The 19491-nt window shown below is 28.1% G+C and overlaps 1 protein-coding gene across 1 annotated transcript; it reads left to right on the forward strand.

Moving 5' to 3' along the window:
• The first annotated feature begins 3498 nt into the window (after positions 1 to 3498).
• LOC124921960 (glycolate oxidase-like) lies at positions 3499 to 5724 on the forward strand. The gene is made up of 11 exons (XM_047462670.1): positions 3499 to 3630; positions 3735 to 3882; positions 3960 to 4084; positions 4166 to 4212; positions 4282 to 4359; positions 4436 to 4627; positions 4715 to 4780; positions 4860 to 4929; positions 5011 to 5111; positions 5190 to 5294; positions 5393 to 5724. The coding sequence occupies exons 2-11, from the start codon at positions 3743 to 3745 to the stop codon at positions 5567 to 5569; spliced, it is 1101 nt and encodes a 366-aa protein (XP_047318626.1). The 5' UTR covers positions 3499 to 3630; positions 3735 to 3742; the 3' UTR covers positions 5570 to 5724.
• The last annotated feature ends 13767 nt before the right edge of the window (positions 5725 to 19491 follow it).

The following is a 19491-nucleotide window of genomic DNA, read 5'->3' on the forward strand; positions in this document are numbered from 1 at the left end:
GATTTCATATAAAAACATTTTGAGTTTAAGCAGGGTTATAACTATGAGATGTCATGCTAATTCTTTTTTAATTCCCATAAACATTATAACATTTACAATATCTAAAAATTATAACATCCTATCATATACATACTGATGTTTTAAATTATTTTATTCATACAATATAATGTCATATGAATCTAACAAATATTTGGATAGAAAACATAAATATATATATATATATATATATATATATATATATATATATATAAAAGCACAAGCTGCATGTTTAAGAAAAAGAATAATAGGAAGAATATATGTCCAATGCATTGTTTGGTTTGAGATGAGTGATAAGATGAATTACCACGAGAAATATATAAATATTTTATTTGATGAATATCTAAATTAAATATTAATTTATATGACATAATATGAATTAAAATAAGTTTAATTATATGTGTATTTATACATTTTTTATAGACAAAATTATTTGTTTTTTGTTTTAGATTATTAATGGGCCGTTGCTAAAGATATTGACATTCCCCAGGCCCAGCCCCAGCCCCAGCCCCAACTAAAGATTATTTTGTTTATCTTAAGTCCGCAAGGATAAGCCCCAACATCATTCCATTAACAGGTAGTTCCTGAATATTGTGGACTAGACTTTAGAGAAGCAAAACCATAAATAATTTATATTTGTTAAATTTTATAATAAGTTTAAAAAAATTGATTATAATGTATCAAATAATATAATTGAAACAAAAGTATACTAATACTAAGGATGAAGCATTAGCCTTTTAAGAGGTTCGATTAGGTCGGTTTGCCTAAATCATAAATCGTCGGTTTAGTTTATTGATCGATTCGATCAGTTCAGTCAGTTTATTCGATTTACTAGGTTTAAAAAAATACCTAAATTTAAAATTAGTAAAACAATAAGAATTTTCTTTATAATTTGTAAATTTATTGAAGATGTTAATGTGGATACTATATATCAAAACAATGTTAGTTGGGTTCCAATCCTAATTCTCAAATCTATTTTTTTATAATGAAATATTTTTAAATTTTAACCTCAAATAAAAGTAAGCAAAATAAAAAAATGATGAAGATGAAAAGCATATGCTTCTCTCTCATCCATACAAAAAATTACCCCAAATCCAAAAATATAACTTACCGGTTCGGTCGGTAGGTGGATTGGTTTAACAAACAATGAACCGACAAACCGAACTGAAAGACTTCGGTTCAAACTATTTCAAGTTATTTCAAACTATTTCAGACGGTTGGTTTTTCTGTTCAGTTTGTTTTTGGTTCGATTTCAGACGATTCAGTTCGATTCCAGGCATTTTTGGTCGATTTACTTACAGCCTATGAAGCATATATGCCAAATAAAAAAATAAAAAAATTACATTATAATTGTAAATCATGATATAAAAAAATAATTGATCATTCTCTACAAATAAAAAATAAATATATATTAAAAAAAATAAAATATATAACTTTTAAATTTAACAATTTTATATAAGATCTTAATTAAGATAAACTCAATTAACACATCATTATATGTAATAAAAGAATTATAACAACTCTACTCCGTCTCGTGATTCTACATTTTGTTTGCCTAATCACATATATCTAAGGTAAATCCCTCGTTTCTATGGGCTACAAATAAAATAATTACTCATTTCAATGATCTATAAAATTAAGGTCATCTCTAACTCAAATACTTATTCTCAAACCCAAAACGCAATAAATATCTCATCAAATCAAATAATAATTCATCTTCAACCTAAAAACTTAAACTCAAAAGAATATTTTGAAAATATTCCTTTTTATAATAATTTTTTTATTTTTTCAATATTATTTATATATTTATCTAAAATTACAAATTAAACCCGTAACTTTACAACAATTTATTAATCACTTTTAAATTCTCATTCAATTAAAGAAAATTTTGATAAAATTAATTATAAATCAATTATTTATATAACTACATAAAACATATAAATAAATAAAATATGTAAACAAATTAAAATATAAATAAGTTATATAAATTAATTAAAAACAAACTAAAAAGACTGTGTTCCTGCATATTTGAGTTTGGAAGAGAGAGATTTTGCAGGAAAACTTAAAATGCAGTTAAATTTGCAAGTGAGTTGGAGGATTAAAACTTATAATTGGTCCAATTCTTGAATTGTCAGTGATTCCGATATTCATTTTGCTATGAAAATTATTTGGAAGGGGACATTTCGATGCTATTCATCATTGTACTTATTATTAGCCACACTGTTTTACGGATTGTTGATCTCATATCCTACTTCTTCCCCATTTTACAGCAGTCCTACACTGCAAATTTCTCATTAACTCTTTGCCACTACCAAGTTTTTCTTAGAGTTTCGAGGTAAGAAACTCCCTTGTAGATTCCACGGTGGCATGATGAATCACCAGATATCTATATAATTTTGTTTAACTTTAACCATATGAAGTGTCAAATGGGTGATGTTTGAAAAAAAAAGAAATCTCAATTTGCTCAATTTGACATTTAGACCATTTTTTTTATTTTGTTTATACATATAATTAATAATAAGTTTTGGTGGATAAAAATGATGATTGAACCAATTTTATAAACGTAAAATAATTAAAACGATATTTTCTAATCCAAGTCAACAATTTGATTGTACATATTATTATATAAATTGATCCTGCATATCCTTTTAATAAATAATAAATTTTATTTAAGAATATTTTTATCACTGAAAATTATTCTATTTCAATTTTATCTAAGCTATTCACTAAGCATGATTAGAATTGTGCTTCATTTTGTTTTTCCAAATTGACCCTCTCGACTTTTCAATTGTCAGACCTATGCTAATGCAACTATAAGGCTTAAATTATCAAGGATAATTAAGCAATTAAACTAAGTTATATTTGTTAATTTGAATATTAAATTGTTATATTTTTTATATTATTTAAAAGATATTAATATATGATGATAAAAAAATATTTAAAAATATTAATATACAATGATAATTAATACAAAATATTTTAATTATAAAGTGAGAAATGTATTAATAAAAGAGTGAAAATAATTTTGATTTTGCATCAAAATAAAATATAAAAAATTGGGTAGAAGTAGCCAATTAGTTTTCAACCTCTTGTGGTCAAATATTTGTAATCCTTGTTTGATTTTGGGTTATATTTAAAATTAATCACATATAAAATTAATTATTTTATTTATCCAAATTTTATTCCTTTGAAAAAAATTTATACTTATATTATCCTTTACCCTAAATAATCTAACCATTAAAAACTAATATAATAAAAAAAAATAAGACAATAAAAATAGAATAACGAATTAAGTATGTAAACCGCAAACACACTTAACCATTAAACAAGCAGCATAACACTCATAAACTTAAAATTAGTATTTACCTTTTATATTTAAAACAAATATAAGATATCTCATTTATAGCATTGTTCGATATAACTTAAGATTTGATATAATAAAATAGCTGATTAAGTCAACCAATAAGATCCTATTGAACTTAGACAAGTGTTTAATTAAGAAAAACACAAAACCATCTTCATTGTTGTTGATTTCCAATTCCTCACTTCTCGCCGCCTTTCTTTTACTGTCCGATTCCTCTGCCTTTCACCGGTGTAAGAATTCATGATCGAATCTCTACTCTTACTCTACAACCCAGTTAAAGCTTTGTTCCTTGATTTAAGATAGATGATGTTTTGTTTTTGTGATTGATTATTAGATCAAAACATGGATCAAATCACCAATGTCATGGAGTATGAAGCCTTGGCCAAAGAGAAATTACCCAAAATGGTTTACGATTATTATGCATCTGGTGCAGAGGATCAATGGACCCTTGAAGAGAACAGGAAGGCATTCTCAAGAATCTTGTAAGCTCATCTTCTGTAATACACATATAGAATAGTTAGGCTTAGGCAGTATTAATTCCAATTGATGCAAAATGTAGATTTCGGCCTCGAGTTTTAATTGATGTGAGCAAAATAGACTTGACTACTACTGTATTGGGGTTCAAGATTTCAATGCCTATTATGGTTGCTCCTTCTGCCTTTCAGAGAATGGCTAATCCTGAAGGTATGCTTGTTCATTTACCATTTATTTCTAAAACTTGATTCCAATTTCCATTTTTTGTTTTTGTTCTTGTTCTTAACTTAGGAGAATGCGCAACAGCAAGAGCAACATCTGCTGCTGGTACTATAATGGTTAGTTAGACTTGTTCATGTTTGTGCTCAATCATTCTTAAATAATTACTCTTGTTTCATTTTTAACAGACACTGTCTTCATTGGCTACTTCAAGTGTTGAAGAGGTTGCTTCGACAGGACCTGGTGTTCGTTTTTTCCAGCTTTATGTGAGCGAGGCTTTCTGTTTTATATTAACAAAATAGCATTTGGGTTTTTCCTGAAATTCAGTCTATATTAATGTAGGTGTTGAAGGATAGATATGTTGTTGAAAAGCTTGTTAAAAGAGCAGAGATGTCCGGTTTCAAGGCAATTGTTCTCACGGTTGACACTCCAATGCTTGGCAGACGAGAAGCTGACATTAAGAACAGGTTTAGTTTGCCACCACATTTGTCATTGAAGAACTTTGAAGGATTGGATCTTGGCAAGTTAGACAAGGTGAATGTTTGTTCTTAATTAATAATGTTGATTAATTAGTGCAATCAATGATATTTGGTTGTGTCTGGAATGTATCAATGTTTGTAGAGCAATGACAACTCTGGACTGTTATCGTACTTTTCAAACCAAGCTGACAGATCTCTTAGCTGGAAGGTTTGTTTTATTTGTTTGTTTGTGTATATATATATGTAAAATTTGGTTGATATTTGATTGTGTGTGATTGCACATTCAGGATATAAAATGGCTGAAGACGATTACGAGTCTACCTATTCTATTGAAGGGTATAATAACTGCCGAGGATGGTGAGTATGTAAATATCAAATTAGTGTGGACGTGCAGTGAATTGTTTGTTTTATAAATGATTAATGAATGTATGCATGCAGGGAGATTAGCGGTTGAACATGGAGCAGAAGGAATTATTGTGTCGAACCATGGAGCTCGACAACTAGATGGTGTTCCTGCAACAATTATGTCTTTGGAAGAGGTACTATTATTGTATGAAGAATTTCTTTCTATTGTATTGTATGGTCTGGATACTTTTTCAAAACAAATATGCATATAGGTTGTTAAAGGGGTAGAAGGAAGAATTCCTGTATTTATGGATGGTGGGATTCGACGAGGAACAGATGTGTTCAAGGCATTAGCTCTTGGAGCTTCCGGAGTCTTTGTAAGTAATTAATTGTTTTGATTCATATTAGGGATGTATTTAAGATAAACCGTGCATATGTTTGTCCCTATTTGATATGTTGTTGGTTGAATATATAGATTGGGAGGCCTGTTCTTTACTCTTTGGCAGTCCACGGTGAGGCTGGTGTGAAGAAAGTGCTTCAAATGCTTAGAGATGAGCTTGAACTCACAATGGCCTTGACTGGTTGCCGATCTCTCAAAGAGATTACTCCTGCCCACATCACTACTCCTTCTGGTCTAACTTCAAATCTCTAGTAATAGGATTATTTGTAATTGCTTGCTCTCCAATTATTAATAAATGTTTGCTCCAAACAAATATTATCTGTAATCATATCATAATTTGTACTAAATGGGGATTTACTGTTTTGGTTGTGAAATTGACAGACTTAATGAATGATGAAATAAATTTAATCTTGAAAAAAAATGAAGTTGAAGTGGTTAAGAGAAAAAACTAATGTTATTTTTATTATTATAATTTAAACATTGACAATCATTTGGTACATATTAAACTATCATGAAAAGTAGAATTATAAACACTAGCATGGATTACGAATAAAAATGTAAATAAAATATTATTTATATATAAATATATCAAATAAAAAATAATTAAATTTTGTGTTTAGAAAAAATTAGTAAAAAAAATTAATATTCATTTGACTTTAGAAAATGATATTGATCATTTTTTACCGCCTAAAATAAATTCAAAATTAACTAATATTATGATTTTACTTCAAACACTTCTCAATTAATTTTTTATTACTCGTTATTTCACTTCAAACATTTCTTAATTAAACTTATATTACTCATTATTTCACTTCAAGCATTTTGTAATGACATTTTACCTACTCATTATTAAAATCTGGATTCATTAATAGGTTAGTTAATTAATAAATTTTTATTATAAAATATCTTATATTTTTAAAAAAAAATAATAGTTATAATATGGTAAAACAAAAATATAGTTAAATTTTAATTAAAAAAAAAACTAATATTCTATCTAAATAAACTTCGGATTTATTTGTGATCTTTAAAGTTTTAAACAATCTCTAATTATCTCTTATTAGACTTCGCTTCGAGCATTTTGTATCAGTCTTATCCTTACTTTTAGCCTTTACCAATCGACTTCTCATATTATTAATCTCGTAACAATCACTCTCTTAATTCTAACAATAATTTCTCAATCTCTCAAATTCTGACTCACATATACTATTATATTTTATCTTTCAAAGATAATATGATAATGGTTAATAAAAATATAGTTCAATTTTTAATTTAAAAACAATTAATATCCTACCAAAATAAATTTATAACTTATTAATATTGTGACATCGCTTTAAGCATTTTTTAATTATCTCTCATTAGGATTCACTTCGAGCATTTTGTATCGATCTTACACTTACTTTTGGCATTCCCAATCGACCTCTCATATTACTAATCTCGTAACTAACAATAAATAAAATATATTTAAAATTTTCATTTATAAACAACTAATATTCCACCAAAATAAACTTTGACTTACTAATATTCTGACCTCACTTTAAGCATTTTTTAATTGATCTCTCATTATAGACCTCCATTCGATGAGTAATTTGTAGAGATCTTACCATTACATTTGACCTTCCCCGTCACCGGTTCACCGCAAATTCACACACACATTTACGTAGGAACTCAAATATGTAATCTTACCTTTACTTTTGGTCTTCCCTGTCAACCATAAATTCACACATACATCACATATGTCATCTTACCATTACTTTTGGCCTTCTCATCGACCAAAAATTTACACACGCATTTACGTAGAGACTCACATATTCTATCACATCAAGTATGCATCCACTCTCAATAAGAACCATCATTCTTCCTTCCCTCAAAATTGCAATTCACACCCTTATGTACCATTACTTTCATTTTAATATTTATAAGTTTGCATTAATTGAGACTCAAAACTCTGGTATCAAATATGAAATATGAACATTTTAACCAATTTAAATTTTTATGTATTTATAAATATTTAATCATTATTAATTAATAATAGATAAAATTTATAATGAATAAAAGAAAATTTTAATTAATTATATAAATAATAAATATATAGTGAAGGTATAAAATTAATTTTTTTTAATAAATTATTTAGAAATTTGAATTAAAGATTAAAGTAAATATATTTTTAAAATATAATATATAATTATATTATATTAATTAGAGAAAATGATATATACAACACTTTTGTACAACACCTACCTGATTTTCGCAAGAAAGAGAAAATATATCTTGAAAAAATATAAGAGAAAAATATTTTATTTTTCTTGCTAAATCAGGTAGGTGATGTACAAAAGTGTTGTATAAGGGTGCTATATATATATATATCATTTCTCTATTAATCATTAATTTGTAAAATTAAATTTAATCTAAATTTAATGTTTATTTATATTTTTTTAAATGCATTATTAAAATATATTGCACTCATATATATCATCTAAATTATCTTTCAATGAAGAATTCTTAACCATAATCATTCTCAATTCGCACCATACTTAAGCATTCGACTATGCCTTTTGGCTTTTGCTCACCCACCATAGAAGAATTTTTCGGTCTTCAAGGGTGCATTCAGGCCCAGCCCGGAGGGGTAGGCAGCCTAGGCCACGACCTAGGGCCTAGGACCAAAAAGGGGCCCATTTTTTTTATATATGCTAGGTATTAGTAAGAATTTTTAGTTTCTTATTCTTTAATTTTTTTTATTATGTTAGATTTTTTGGCCCATGGCTCTATAGCCCAAATAGAGAAACAAACTAACACTATCAGAACAAAAAATTGAAAACCCTACTATCTGTCTCTCTCAGTCTCTGTATCCTACATCGACAACGAAACCGACAACGAAACTCACAATGAAACCGATAACAAAATAATTTCGACGGTGGCTCTGTTTCACTGGGTTGAGCCTTGAGGTAAGGTTAAACCATTAAAAGTGAAAATTCAACATCAGGGTTTGATTGTTATTTATTTTTATGTTTTGTTTTAAGATTGTGTATTTGTGTGGTTAAGCCGTAAAGATCTTTGAAAATAGTTTACTTGTTTGATGGCGCCAAAAAAATATTTATCTAGATATGAAAAACGAAAAAGGAAAGAATTAGAAGAACAATTTGTTAAATCTCAAAGTGGTGCGCTTGACAAGTTTGTTAAAAGAACAAAAGCTTCGAATTTTACTAGCATTGCCTGTTACGATAGCTTCTGCTGAAAGAAGTTTTTCTAAGTTAAAATTATTGAAAAATTATCTAAAATCTTTGATGTCTCAAGATAGATTGAATGGACTTGCTATTTTATGTATTGAAAAAGATTTTTTGGAATATATTGATTACGATACAATTATCAATGATTTTGCATCTAAAAATGCAAGAAAAAGTCACTTTCGTTGACAATTTATGTTGCATATTTGTAGATATTGGAAGGTTATTGAATATCAACAGTGAAACACAAGTGAAGTTTATGTGTAGGGCCCCAATTTCGTATTTTCGCCTAAGGCCTAAAAAATCTCAGGAACGGCACTGGGTGCATTCTTAAACATTCGATTACACCTTTCGGCATGATCTTATGCCCATAATCACCCCCGTTGACAAACGCTTTACTCAAGCCGACATTCCTAGTATTCGATTACACTTTTCGGCATGAACTAATTCTCTGAATCACCCTTCGTGGACGAACCTTTAAGTTTTCTCACCAATATTTGCGTCACTCAAGCCAACATTCTCGCTTTCTCTTCATCTACTAATGTTCGCACACTCACATATAATAATTACTTTTAGAGGGATTCGAACCCTTGTCTTAAATATGAAATGTTAACACTTAAATTGCTAGACCACTTATGATTATTGAAATAATTTTATGATTTTGTACGTGTATATAAATATTTTGTAAGTTACAATTTAAATAATTATATATATTATATAAAAAATTTATATTGATACAAAAAAATATAATAAAAATAATTATATCTCTTATCCTAATATTAAATAAAAAAAATGTTTTCGTTAATAATGATATATATATAGCATTATATCTAATAAAATTAATTAAATTTTTTAACTTAATTTTATTTAGTAAGAATAAGACACATTGAGTACATATTTTTAAATTTATTGTAATTTTTTTGTTGTTAAATTTATTTTGTTTTTTTTTATGTATTCCGTGTGCATCCTAACATTCAATACATATAGCATTTTTTTAATTTTATTTTTAAACGTTTTAAATTTATGTGCGGGTCAACCAATGATCCGACCCAAGTATTTATTTAATCTCACATATATATTCAAATTGACCACAACTCTCGATCCAACAAATTCAAATTAAGCATTATTATATATTATATAGATTTAATTATTATAAATGTCGCGCGTTCAACGAATTTTGTGTAAAATTTAAAATATAATGTCTTATTAACTTAGTTGGTTAAAGGGTTGTACTTGTTTTGTTATATTCCAAGTTCAAAAAATACATATAGTATTTTAATTTTATTTTTAAACGTTTTAAGTTCACAATCCGACTCAAGTATCCATTTACTTTCACATATATATCCAAATTAACCACAGTTCTCGACCTGACAAATTCAAATTAAGCATTATTATATGTTTTCTCTTATTTATGTCAAATTCACATTAATTTATCATTTACTAAATTAAATATATTTTTTTTATTTATGCATAATGCCCATTATTTTTTCATTTAATACCACAAGAATTTGATAAGATATATGGTAAGCACATATAAGCTGTGGTGATAGCGTAGATGTTCTACAGGTAAAGATATAAATAAAAGATTATTTATTTATAAATATTTTAGATAAAAATAATATTATTTAAATTTATTGAATCAATTTTAGTATGTAAAAAATTAAGTTTAGTCCAAATTTAATATTTAACATAAATTTTAAATTAATTAAGTGTATAAAATTATAAAAATAATTGTGTGCTTCAAATTTATTATGTTTATTTGAAAAATATTTAAAGAAAAGATTAAATATATAGATGATAAGATAAGTTGCACGTAAACCAATCATATCAATTAACAACAATAGTTCATTCGAATAAAAAGTAGTTTTAATAAAATGTCTTTAAAATTTCAATTATGGATCAAATTATATAAAATTATACTTTGATCTAATATTATTTATTGTTATATTTGATATTCTTATTTAAAAAATAAAAATATTATAAAATTATCTAACTAATTCATTTACATTTTTTTTATTCTCAATCAACATCCAAGGATATGCCTTACACTAATAAGGTCTGAAAATCAACCAAAGACTACACAACAACAATAAACTACTAACTATTTTCTTATTTATCATAAACAGACTATTTGTGAGTCTAACTATTACAAAACAAAGTGCAGTTATAAATAATTATTTGGAAGAGATGAAATGGATAACTTTTGTCATTACGTGATACTTTGAATTATAAATTAAAGTTTCACATATTATAAATCATGAAATAATAAGAGAAAAAAATATAATATATATTAAAAAATAATTTGTTCAATTAAATTATTAAAATAAATTAAGTACATCATATTTCAAAGGTTTCATAATACATAATTTGTTATGATTATAGTTGTTAATAAAGTTAAAGCTCACAAGAAAAATATAGGACAAAATAGAAATTATGTATAGATTAATAGAATATTATACGATAATATCGCAACTAGCGTCTAAATCACAATCAACATCCACGAATATGCCTTACACTAATAAGGTCTGAAAATCAACCATAGACTACACAACAACAATAAACTACTAACTATTTTCTTATTTATCATAAACGGACTATTTGTGAGTCTATCTGTTACAAAACAATGTACATATATAAATAATTATTTGGACGAGATGAAATGAAGAAATTTTGTCATTACGTGATACTTTGGATTATAAATCAAAGTTTCACATAATATAGATCAGGAATAATCACAAACTTATTTAAAGTTATATGAAATTGGAAATAAATTATAAGAAATTATAATTAAGAAACTACTTTGAACAATTTGAACCACAATGAGAAACTATGACTCTAGAAATAAGCCCTCAAACGAAACACATGTTAGTTTTCTATTATATCATGTTCATACTTTGGGTAGACTTTTCATATTATTATATAATCTTTGGATTTTTCTATTGAGAGTTACCACGTGGTCTAAAGAGGGAGTGGAATCGCCTTCGAAATTCATCAGCTCCAGTTCGAAATCGGCAACGGTTATGTTAGAGGTTGAATTTAACACAAAGGGCCAAGAATATCATCCTTCAGCAAGCACTGCATCCCCTTTAACTGTAAGAGATAAAAAGTTTAGGGTTCGTAAGGTATATGCTGCTTTTTTTCCAAAAAAGATGAGGAATAGAAAGGTTACCATGGGTCAAAAGAGGGAGTAGAATCGCCTTTGAAATTCATCCACTCCAGCTCGAAATCGTCAACGTTGAAGTTGTCACTCAGCGTCTATGGATCAATGATCGCTCATCTAGTACAGAATAGTGTCTCGCCCGTCCGAAACACTAGCAAAAAAATAAAATAATGAATAGGTGAGAGACGGAAAAGTAAAAAAATGAATATGTGAGAGAAAGAAAAGCTTACAAAGATTTTTTTTGTTCTTATAAAATGTTTAGGGTTTGTAAGGTATATGTTGTTTTTTTTTCGAAAAAGAGAAGGAATAGAAATCTTACCACGGGTTGAAAGAGGGAGTGGAATCGCCTTTAAAATTCATTCGCTCCAGCTCGAAATCGTCAATGTTGAAGTTGTCACTAAGCGTTTGTGGATCGAGGAATGCTCATCTAGTGCGGAATAGTGTCTCGTCTGTCCAAAACCCTAACAGAAAAGTAAAAAAAATGAATAGGTGAGAGACGGAAAAGTAAAAGAAGGAATATGCGAGAAAGAAAGTCTTACAAATATTTTTTTTATAAAAAGTTTAAGGTTCATAAGGTATATTCTGTTTTTTTTAAAAGAGAAGGAATAGAAAGATTACCACGAGTTGAAAGAGAAAGTGAAATCGCCTTTGAAATTCATTCACTCCAGCTCGAAATCGTTAACATTGAAGTTGTCACTCAACGTCTACGGAACGAGGATCGCTCATCTAGTGCAGAATAGTGTCTCACCCGTCCAAAACCCTAGTAGAAAAGTATAAGAATAAATATGTGAGAGGCGGAAAAGTAAAAAAGGAATATGTAAGAGAAAGAAAAAATTTTCAAAGATTTTTTTTTGTTTTTATAAAAATTTTAGGGTTCGTAAGGTATATGCTGCTTTTTTTCCGAAAAAGAGAAGGAATAAAAAGTTGACCACGGGTCGAAAGAGGGAGTGGAATCGCCTTTGAAATTCATCTGCTCCACCTCAAAATCGTCAACGTTGAAGTTGTCACTCAGCGTCTGCGGATCGAGGATCGCTCATCTAGAGCGGAATAGTTTCTCGCCCGTCCAAAACCATGGTAGAAAAGTAAAAGAATGAATAGCTAAGAGACGGAAAAGGAAAAGAATGAATATGTGAGAGAAAGAAAAAACCTTACAAAGATTTTTTTTTTGTTTTTCTCTTATTTATGTTTAATTCCCATTAATTTATCATTTATTAATTTAAACATTTACTTTATTTATGTCTAATTTATCATTTATTAAAATGAACGTTTTTCTCTTATTTATGTCTAATACACATTAATTTATCATTTAACACCACGAGAATTTGATGAGAAATATGCTAAAATGTGGCGAGAGGGTAGGGGTGTTCAATATTTGGTCTGAACCGAATATCCGACCGAATTCGAATTCACCGAATTCGAATAAACCGAATTCAAATTCCATTTTTGGTTTCGAATCGAATTTCAAACCAATTCGAATTCAAATACGGTTTTCGAATTAGTTTTCGAGTTTGAGTTTCAACTCGAAAATCAAACCGAAAACCGAATTCATTTTTTTATTATATATTTTCCAAACATAGTTTAAGAAAAAGTTCAAAATAATCAAATTAGAATATTTTGAAGTCAAGATTTAATAATAAAAAAGAAGGTAACAAAAGCACCAATGGTCTAGTGGTAGAATGGTACCCTGTTATAGTATAGATCCGGGTTCAATTTTTAGCTGGTGTAATTTATTTTGAGTTTTGTTAGTTTTAAAGAATAAAAAAAATGAATTTGGTTTGAATACGAATTATTCGAAATTCAAACCGAATATCAAATTCGAATTCGGTTCGGTTTAATTAAAATTTATTCGAATTCAGTTCGGTTTTCGAATTGGCTAAAAAAAATAAAAATTCGAATAAACCGAACTGAGGAACTCGAATAACCCGAAAACCGAACCAATGAACACTCTACGAGAGGGTATATGTTACCCTAGATTTTTATATTAAGCATCATTATATATATATATATATAAATATATAGAAATCTTACCACTGGTCGCAAGAGGGAGTGAAATTGTCTTTGAAATTCATCCGCTCCAGCTCGAAATCGTCAACGTTGAAGCTGTTACTCAGCGTCTACAGAACGAGGATCGCTCATTTAGTGCGGAATAGTGTCTCACCCGTCCAAAACCCTAGCAGAAAAGTAAAAGAATGAATAGGTGAGAGATGGAAAAGTAAAAGAAGGAATATATGTGAGAGAAAGAAAAACTTTACAAAGATTTTTTTGTTTTTCTCTTATTTATATTGAATGCCTGTTAATTTATCATTTATTAATTTGAACGTTTTACTCTTATTTATGTCTAATTTATCATTTATTAAATTGAACAATTTTCTTTTATTTATGTCTAATACTCATTAATTTATCATTTAATACCACAAAGCTTGAGAGCATATATGTCACCCTAGATTTTTTATATTAAGTATCATTATATATATATATATATATATATATATATATATATATATATAAAGCTTACCACGTGTCGAAAGAGAAAGTGGAATAGCCTTTGAAATTCATCCGCTCCAGCTCGAAATCATCAACGTTGAAGTTGTCACTCAGCGTCTGTGGATCAAGGATCGTTCATCTAGTGCGGAATAGTGTCTCGTCCGTCCAAATCCCTTGTAGAAAAGTAAAAGAATGAATAAGTGAGGGGCGGAAAAGTAAAAGAAGGAATATGTGAGAGAAAGAAAAGTCTTACATTTTTTTTCTCTTATTTATGTCTAATGCCCATTAATTTATTATTTATTAATTTGAACGTTTTTTTTTTCTTATTTATTTTTAATTTATCATTTATTAAATTGAACGTTTTTTCTCTTATTTATGTCTAATGTCCATTAATTTATCATAAGAAATATGATAAGCGCTGTTATAGTAAGCATCATTTTATTTATTTATATATATATATATATATATATATATATATATATATATATATATATATATATATATATATATATATATATATATATATATATATATTCTTATATTTTTTTTTCTTTGAAAAATAAACAATTATAAACATTCTCATCTTTTCTTTAAAAAAATAAACTATAAAGAAGTTGAATATTCAATTTTCTTATCATTTACTTTTCTCGTATCGAATAGAGTTTCGTTTTTTTTCATTACTCAGATTTGAATTGGTGTTATTTTGTTTCGGTCTGACATTCATAATTCTATTTAATTGGATTAATTTTTTCATCTTGAAAATTTTATATTTCAAATAATATTCTTAATCGTTGGTGGATCGTTTGTTGCTTATAACCCCATCCGACTCATATGGTGGACTTCAACTGACTCACTCTTCGCCGACAAGCCTTAAACTTTTTATTCGACAAAGTCTTCGTTAGCACGTCTGATCCGTTCTCACTGGTGTGCACTTTTTCCAAGTGTAATTGTTTTGTTTCAAGCATTTCACTAATCTAGTGTTATCTCACATCAATATGTTTTGACCTAGATAAATGATTAGAGAGGTGAATAACTCTCTGACCATTGCTAAACACAACAAATTTCTCTTGGTTCAAAGCCAACTCTTTGAGAAATTTTTTTATCCACAAAACTTCTTTACAACCCTCATAGATTGCAATTTACTCAAATTCTGTGGTAGACAACTCAACATATTAAAATATAGCTTTGATTGTCATGAAACAACCCCCTACAAAAGTCATCAAAAATTCTAAAATAGACTTCCTGAAATCAACACCACATATCATATCTAAATCTGAATATCCAACTAACATATAATTATTGTCGCAAAAATACAAAATCACACTCTGGAAGTAACTACTCCAACACAATAAGAAATATCAGACTAAGTACAAACAATGGTGTACATCAAACTGTCGACAACGGATGAATAAGAAACTCTACTCATTTATGTTTCCTCTTTTTCAATTTTAGGACATTACTTAGAAGTTAACTTTTTTTGGAATTAAAGGAGAATTAACATGATACCCCATAATCATGGTCCCCCTCTTAAACTCAAAGTGCTTACAAATGTAATCAAATCCGTGACATTTTGGTCTTTTGAGATGACTCTTACCACTAGACTACTTTGGTGGAGTTGTTCAAAAGTGAACTTGAAATGACCTGCAAGGGAAGAAAAAACTATCTTGGTCTTACTCATATTGAATCTTTCAATAACTTTCTCGATTTAGTATTTCTAAGATAACCACAAGTTCTCATTCTTTCTATCACGAGAAATATTCATGTCGAATATCTTCTTCGTCGATCCCAAATTTTTCATTGAAAAAGATTTGCTCAACTCTTTTTGCTAGTAATGGTCGATTATTAACATGTCGTCAACATATAAAAAAGAAGAATAATGAAGTGATCTTTTAAGTACATTTTGACAAACACACAGTGATCTACAATTTCTTGTTGTACCAATGACTCACCATAAAAGATTCATTTTTCTTGTACCATTATTTTGGAGCTTGTTTGAGATCATAAAAGCTCTTTTTAAATTTGCACCCAAGATGTTTTTTCCCTTTTCGAATCACTAAAGCTGCTCCATATAATTTTTTTCCAAAATCACCATGAAAAATTGTAGTTTAATATCAAGTTGTTCAATCTCTAGGTTCAAGCACGCTACTATATTATGAGCAACTCAGATCGATAACATCTTCACAACCGAAGAATTTTTTTTCAAAATCAATACATTTCTTTTGACCAAATATTTTTACAACCAAACGAGTTGTATCTTGGTTGTGAATTCTTATTTTTGGTCTTACTATTGTAAATTCATCTGTTCTTGGAAATCTTTTTGTCTTCTGCTAACTTTATTAAGTCATAAGTGTGGTTCTCATGAAAAATGATTGCATCTCATCTTCCATAGCTTTCAACCACGACTTTTTCTCATTAACAAAAATTGTCTTTTGGTGAATTTTTGTTTCTTTGCATTTGTGAGCACTACATACTCACTTGAAGCGTACCTCATCGATAAACGACGCTCTCTTACAAATCTTCTCAAAATATGTTTGACTAGTTAATCTTTAACTTCCTCATTAACATTTTTATTTGGATCAACATCACTCGTCAGTGAAATTTCATCATTAGTGATACCATCACTATTATTTGACACATCTTCCCCATGATTAGGATGCATTGTATGTATATGAACTGAATCAAACTCAATAGAATCATCGTTATTTTTCAATTGTTTATATTTTATCAATATTTGTTATGTTCTAATTTTTCATAAATATAACATCTTGACTTCTAATGAGCTTTCTATGAATCAAATCATAGTGTCTATAACCAAACTATTTAGCCCATAACTGATGAACACATACCGTCTCGTCTTCATATCAAGCTTAGATTGTTAATCTTTCGAAATGTGAACAAAAACATTGCAGCCAAAGATGCGTAGATGGTCATACATACTTCCTTTCCCGACCATAACTTGTCTAACACCACAAAACTTAAAGAAACGCACAACGTGAGATTCAAAAGATGTACTACTCACTATATTCAAAATCTCACCCCAAAAAGATCTTGGTAGATTTAATTGCAAAAACAAATATCTCACTCTTTCAACTAGTTCGGTTAATCCTTTCAGCTAAGTTATTTAACTAAGGTGTCTTCGAGGGTATTTTTATGTCGAATTTCTTCATTCTTGTAATAATCGTCAAAAGGACTGCAGTACTCACCACCATTATCTATTAGGATACAGTTAAGTTTTGTGCCAACTTATCTTTCCACAAGAGTATGAAACTGTTCGAAAATATCTAACACCTGATTTTTGGACATTAAAATATATACACTCAATTGTTCATTGAATGATCATCAATAAAAGTCCCAAATATAAGGCACCACCAAGATTTCTTGTTTTCATAGGACCACACACATCAAAATATATTAAATTAAGTATAATTGGTTTTCGTGAGTGATGATTATTTTGTAAGGCAACTCTAGTATACTTCCACACTAAACAATGAACACACTTCTTCAAAAACGATTCTTCACCCTAGAGAAAAGACTTTTTTAGCCAATATTATCAAGTCTTTCTCGCTCATATGACTAAGTATGTTGTGCCAAAGCACAATGTTTTCTTCATAATCAATTTCATTGACTAATAAATATGTAATCGTTGCCCGCATTATATATAACGAGCATTTTTTCCTTTGTCAATATCAAGGAACCTTTAATAAACTTCAATTTCCCGTCACGAAAAGTATTAAAAAATCTTTCATCATCGAGCTTATCAGTGGAGATCAAATTCATATGAAATTTGGGGATGTGTTTCACATTATTTAGAACCAATGTGTTGTCATTTTCAAACTTTAGACACATTTATAAAACCAATAACTTTGTCAATGACATCATTACCCATTCTAACACTTTCATAATCATTAACATGGTTTTTTCATCTTGATACTTCAAGGCTATCATGTGCTTGATCAAAAACAATTTGTTGTTACCAATTTTCTAAGTATATAACTCTTCAAGTTTGCTCCATATACCCTTCACGTGTATCTTTTCACTAACATAATTGAGAATATTATCATCTACCCATTTCATGATATAACCACACACCTGATAATGACTCTAAGTCCATTTCTCATCAGTTTTATCTTCTGACTTTTTACTAGCAAACACAGATAAATAATAATCTTTGACATTCATTCTACTCGTATTGGTCTCAATTATTGATAAAAAGAACATCAAAAATAATAATACGGAAAAGATTCTTTCTATTTTAGTATCACATTTATAAACATATAAATATTTAATCAATCAAGCGACTATTATATCGCTATGATACCACTTGTTGATAAAAAAAACACAAGAAAATAATGCGAAAATTATTCTTTCTATTTTAGTACCATGTTTATAAAAGCTATCAATATTTAATTCGTCAATCAAATAACAAAAAATAAAGACACGCGAACTTTAGCGTTAAAAATCCTTTTAACAAGAGAAAAAACCACGGGACCCTTATGTCGCTTAAACCATCCATTATATCACTTATAATGAGTTACCTAATATTTTTAAAAAGGAAGGTTTACAATATAAAAGATTGCCTAAATCTTCAATAACAACATCATCCCAATAGTTTTTATTTTGTTTCTCTTTTCATAGACCGAAAACTTTACTAACTATTATATAGTACATAATATATAATATATTATATTAATATATTATTAGTCAAAGCCTACTGGACGGACACCCCAAAACTTATACTTTTCGATTGTATTGGTGATCATTTCTTAAGTCCATGCCTGTCTCTATTATAATAGTAAAAGAGACGAAATAATTAGATATGAAGTTGTTTTTTTCAATAAAAAATTACTAAATTTGATTTTTCATATGAAAGACCTTTTATAGGTATCCTCTCATGATTTGTATTAATTTTTCACTATTTCGACCATATATGTAGATGATATATTTTCACTTGGTAGAACATTTTTCAGCATTGTTTATCAACCATCGACAATGATAATTTTAACTGTCGTTCAATATATTTGGTAGAAATTATTTTGACACCGTTTTATTGATTCTTTCGGCTTACCCTAATTCATCCCTCATTATTTATGAACTCAAATAAATTCATTTTTAGAGCAACCTTTAACCAAATACATAATTATTGGATCTTTTCCATTGAGAGTTTTTTTAATTATTTATATAATTTGATATCTAAATGACCAGATATTTATTTTGATTTTATAAATGTTATCTTATATTATTTATTAATTAGTTTTCTATATATAACTCTAATTTGAATATAATATTAGAAAAGCAGTGTTCAACCCAAA

The sequence above is a fragment of the Impatiens glandulifera genome, chromosome 1 (genome assembly GCF_907164915.1).
Source record: "Impatiens glandulifera chromosome 1, dImpGla2.1, whole genome shotgun sequence".
In the NCBI taxonomy this organism is placed as follows: domain Eukaryota; kingdom Viridiplantae; phylum Streptophyta; class Magnoliopsida; order Ericales; family Balsaminaceae; genus Impatiens; species Impatiens glandulifera.

Bases quoted from the DNA above. Each gene is read 5' to 3' on its own strand.
- LOC124921960 (XM_047462670.1), top strand. From the start codon at position 3,743: ATGGATCAAATCACCAATGTCATGGAGTATGAAGCCTTGGCCAAAGAG. The intron at 4,781-4,859 runs GTTTGTTTTATT...TTGCACATTCAG, and splicing joins ACAGATCTCTTAGCTGGAAG to GATATAAAATGGCTGAAGAC. The intron at 5,295-5,392 runs GTAAGTAATTAA...TTGAATATATAG, and splicing joins TTGGAGCTTCCGGAGTCTTT to ATTGGGAGGCCTGTTCTTTA.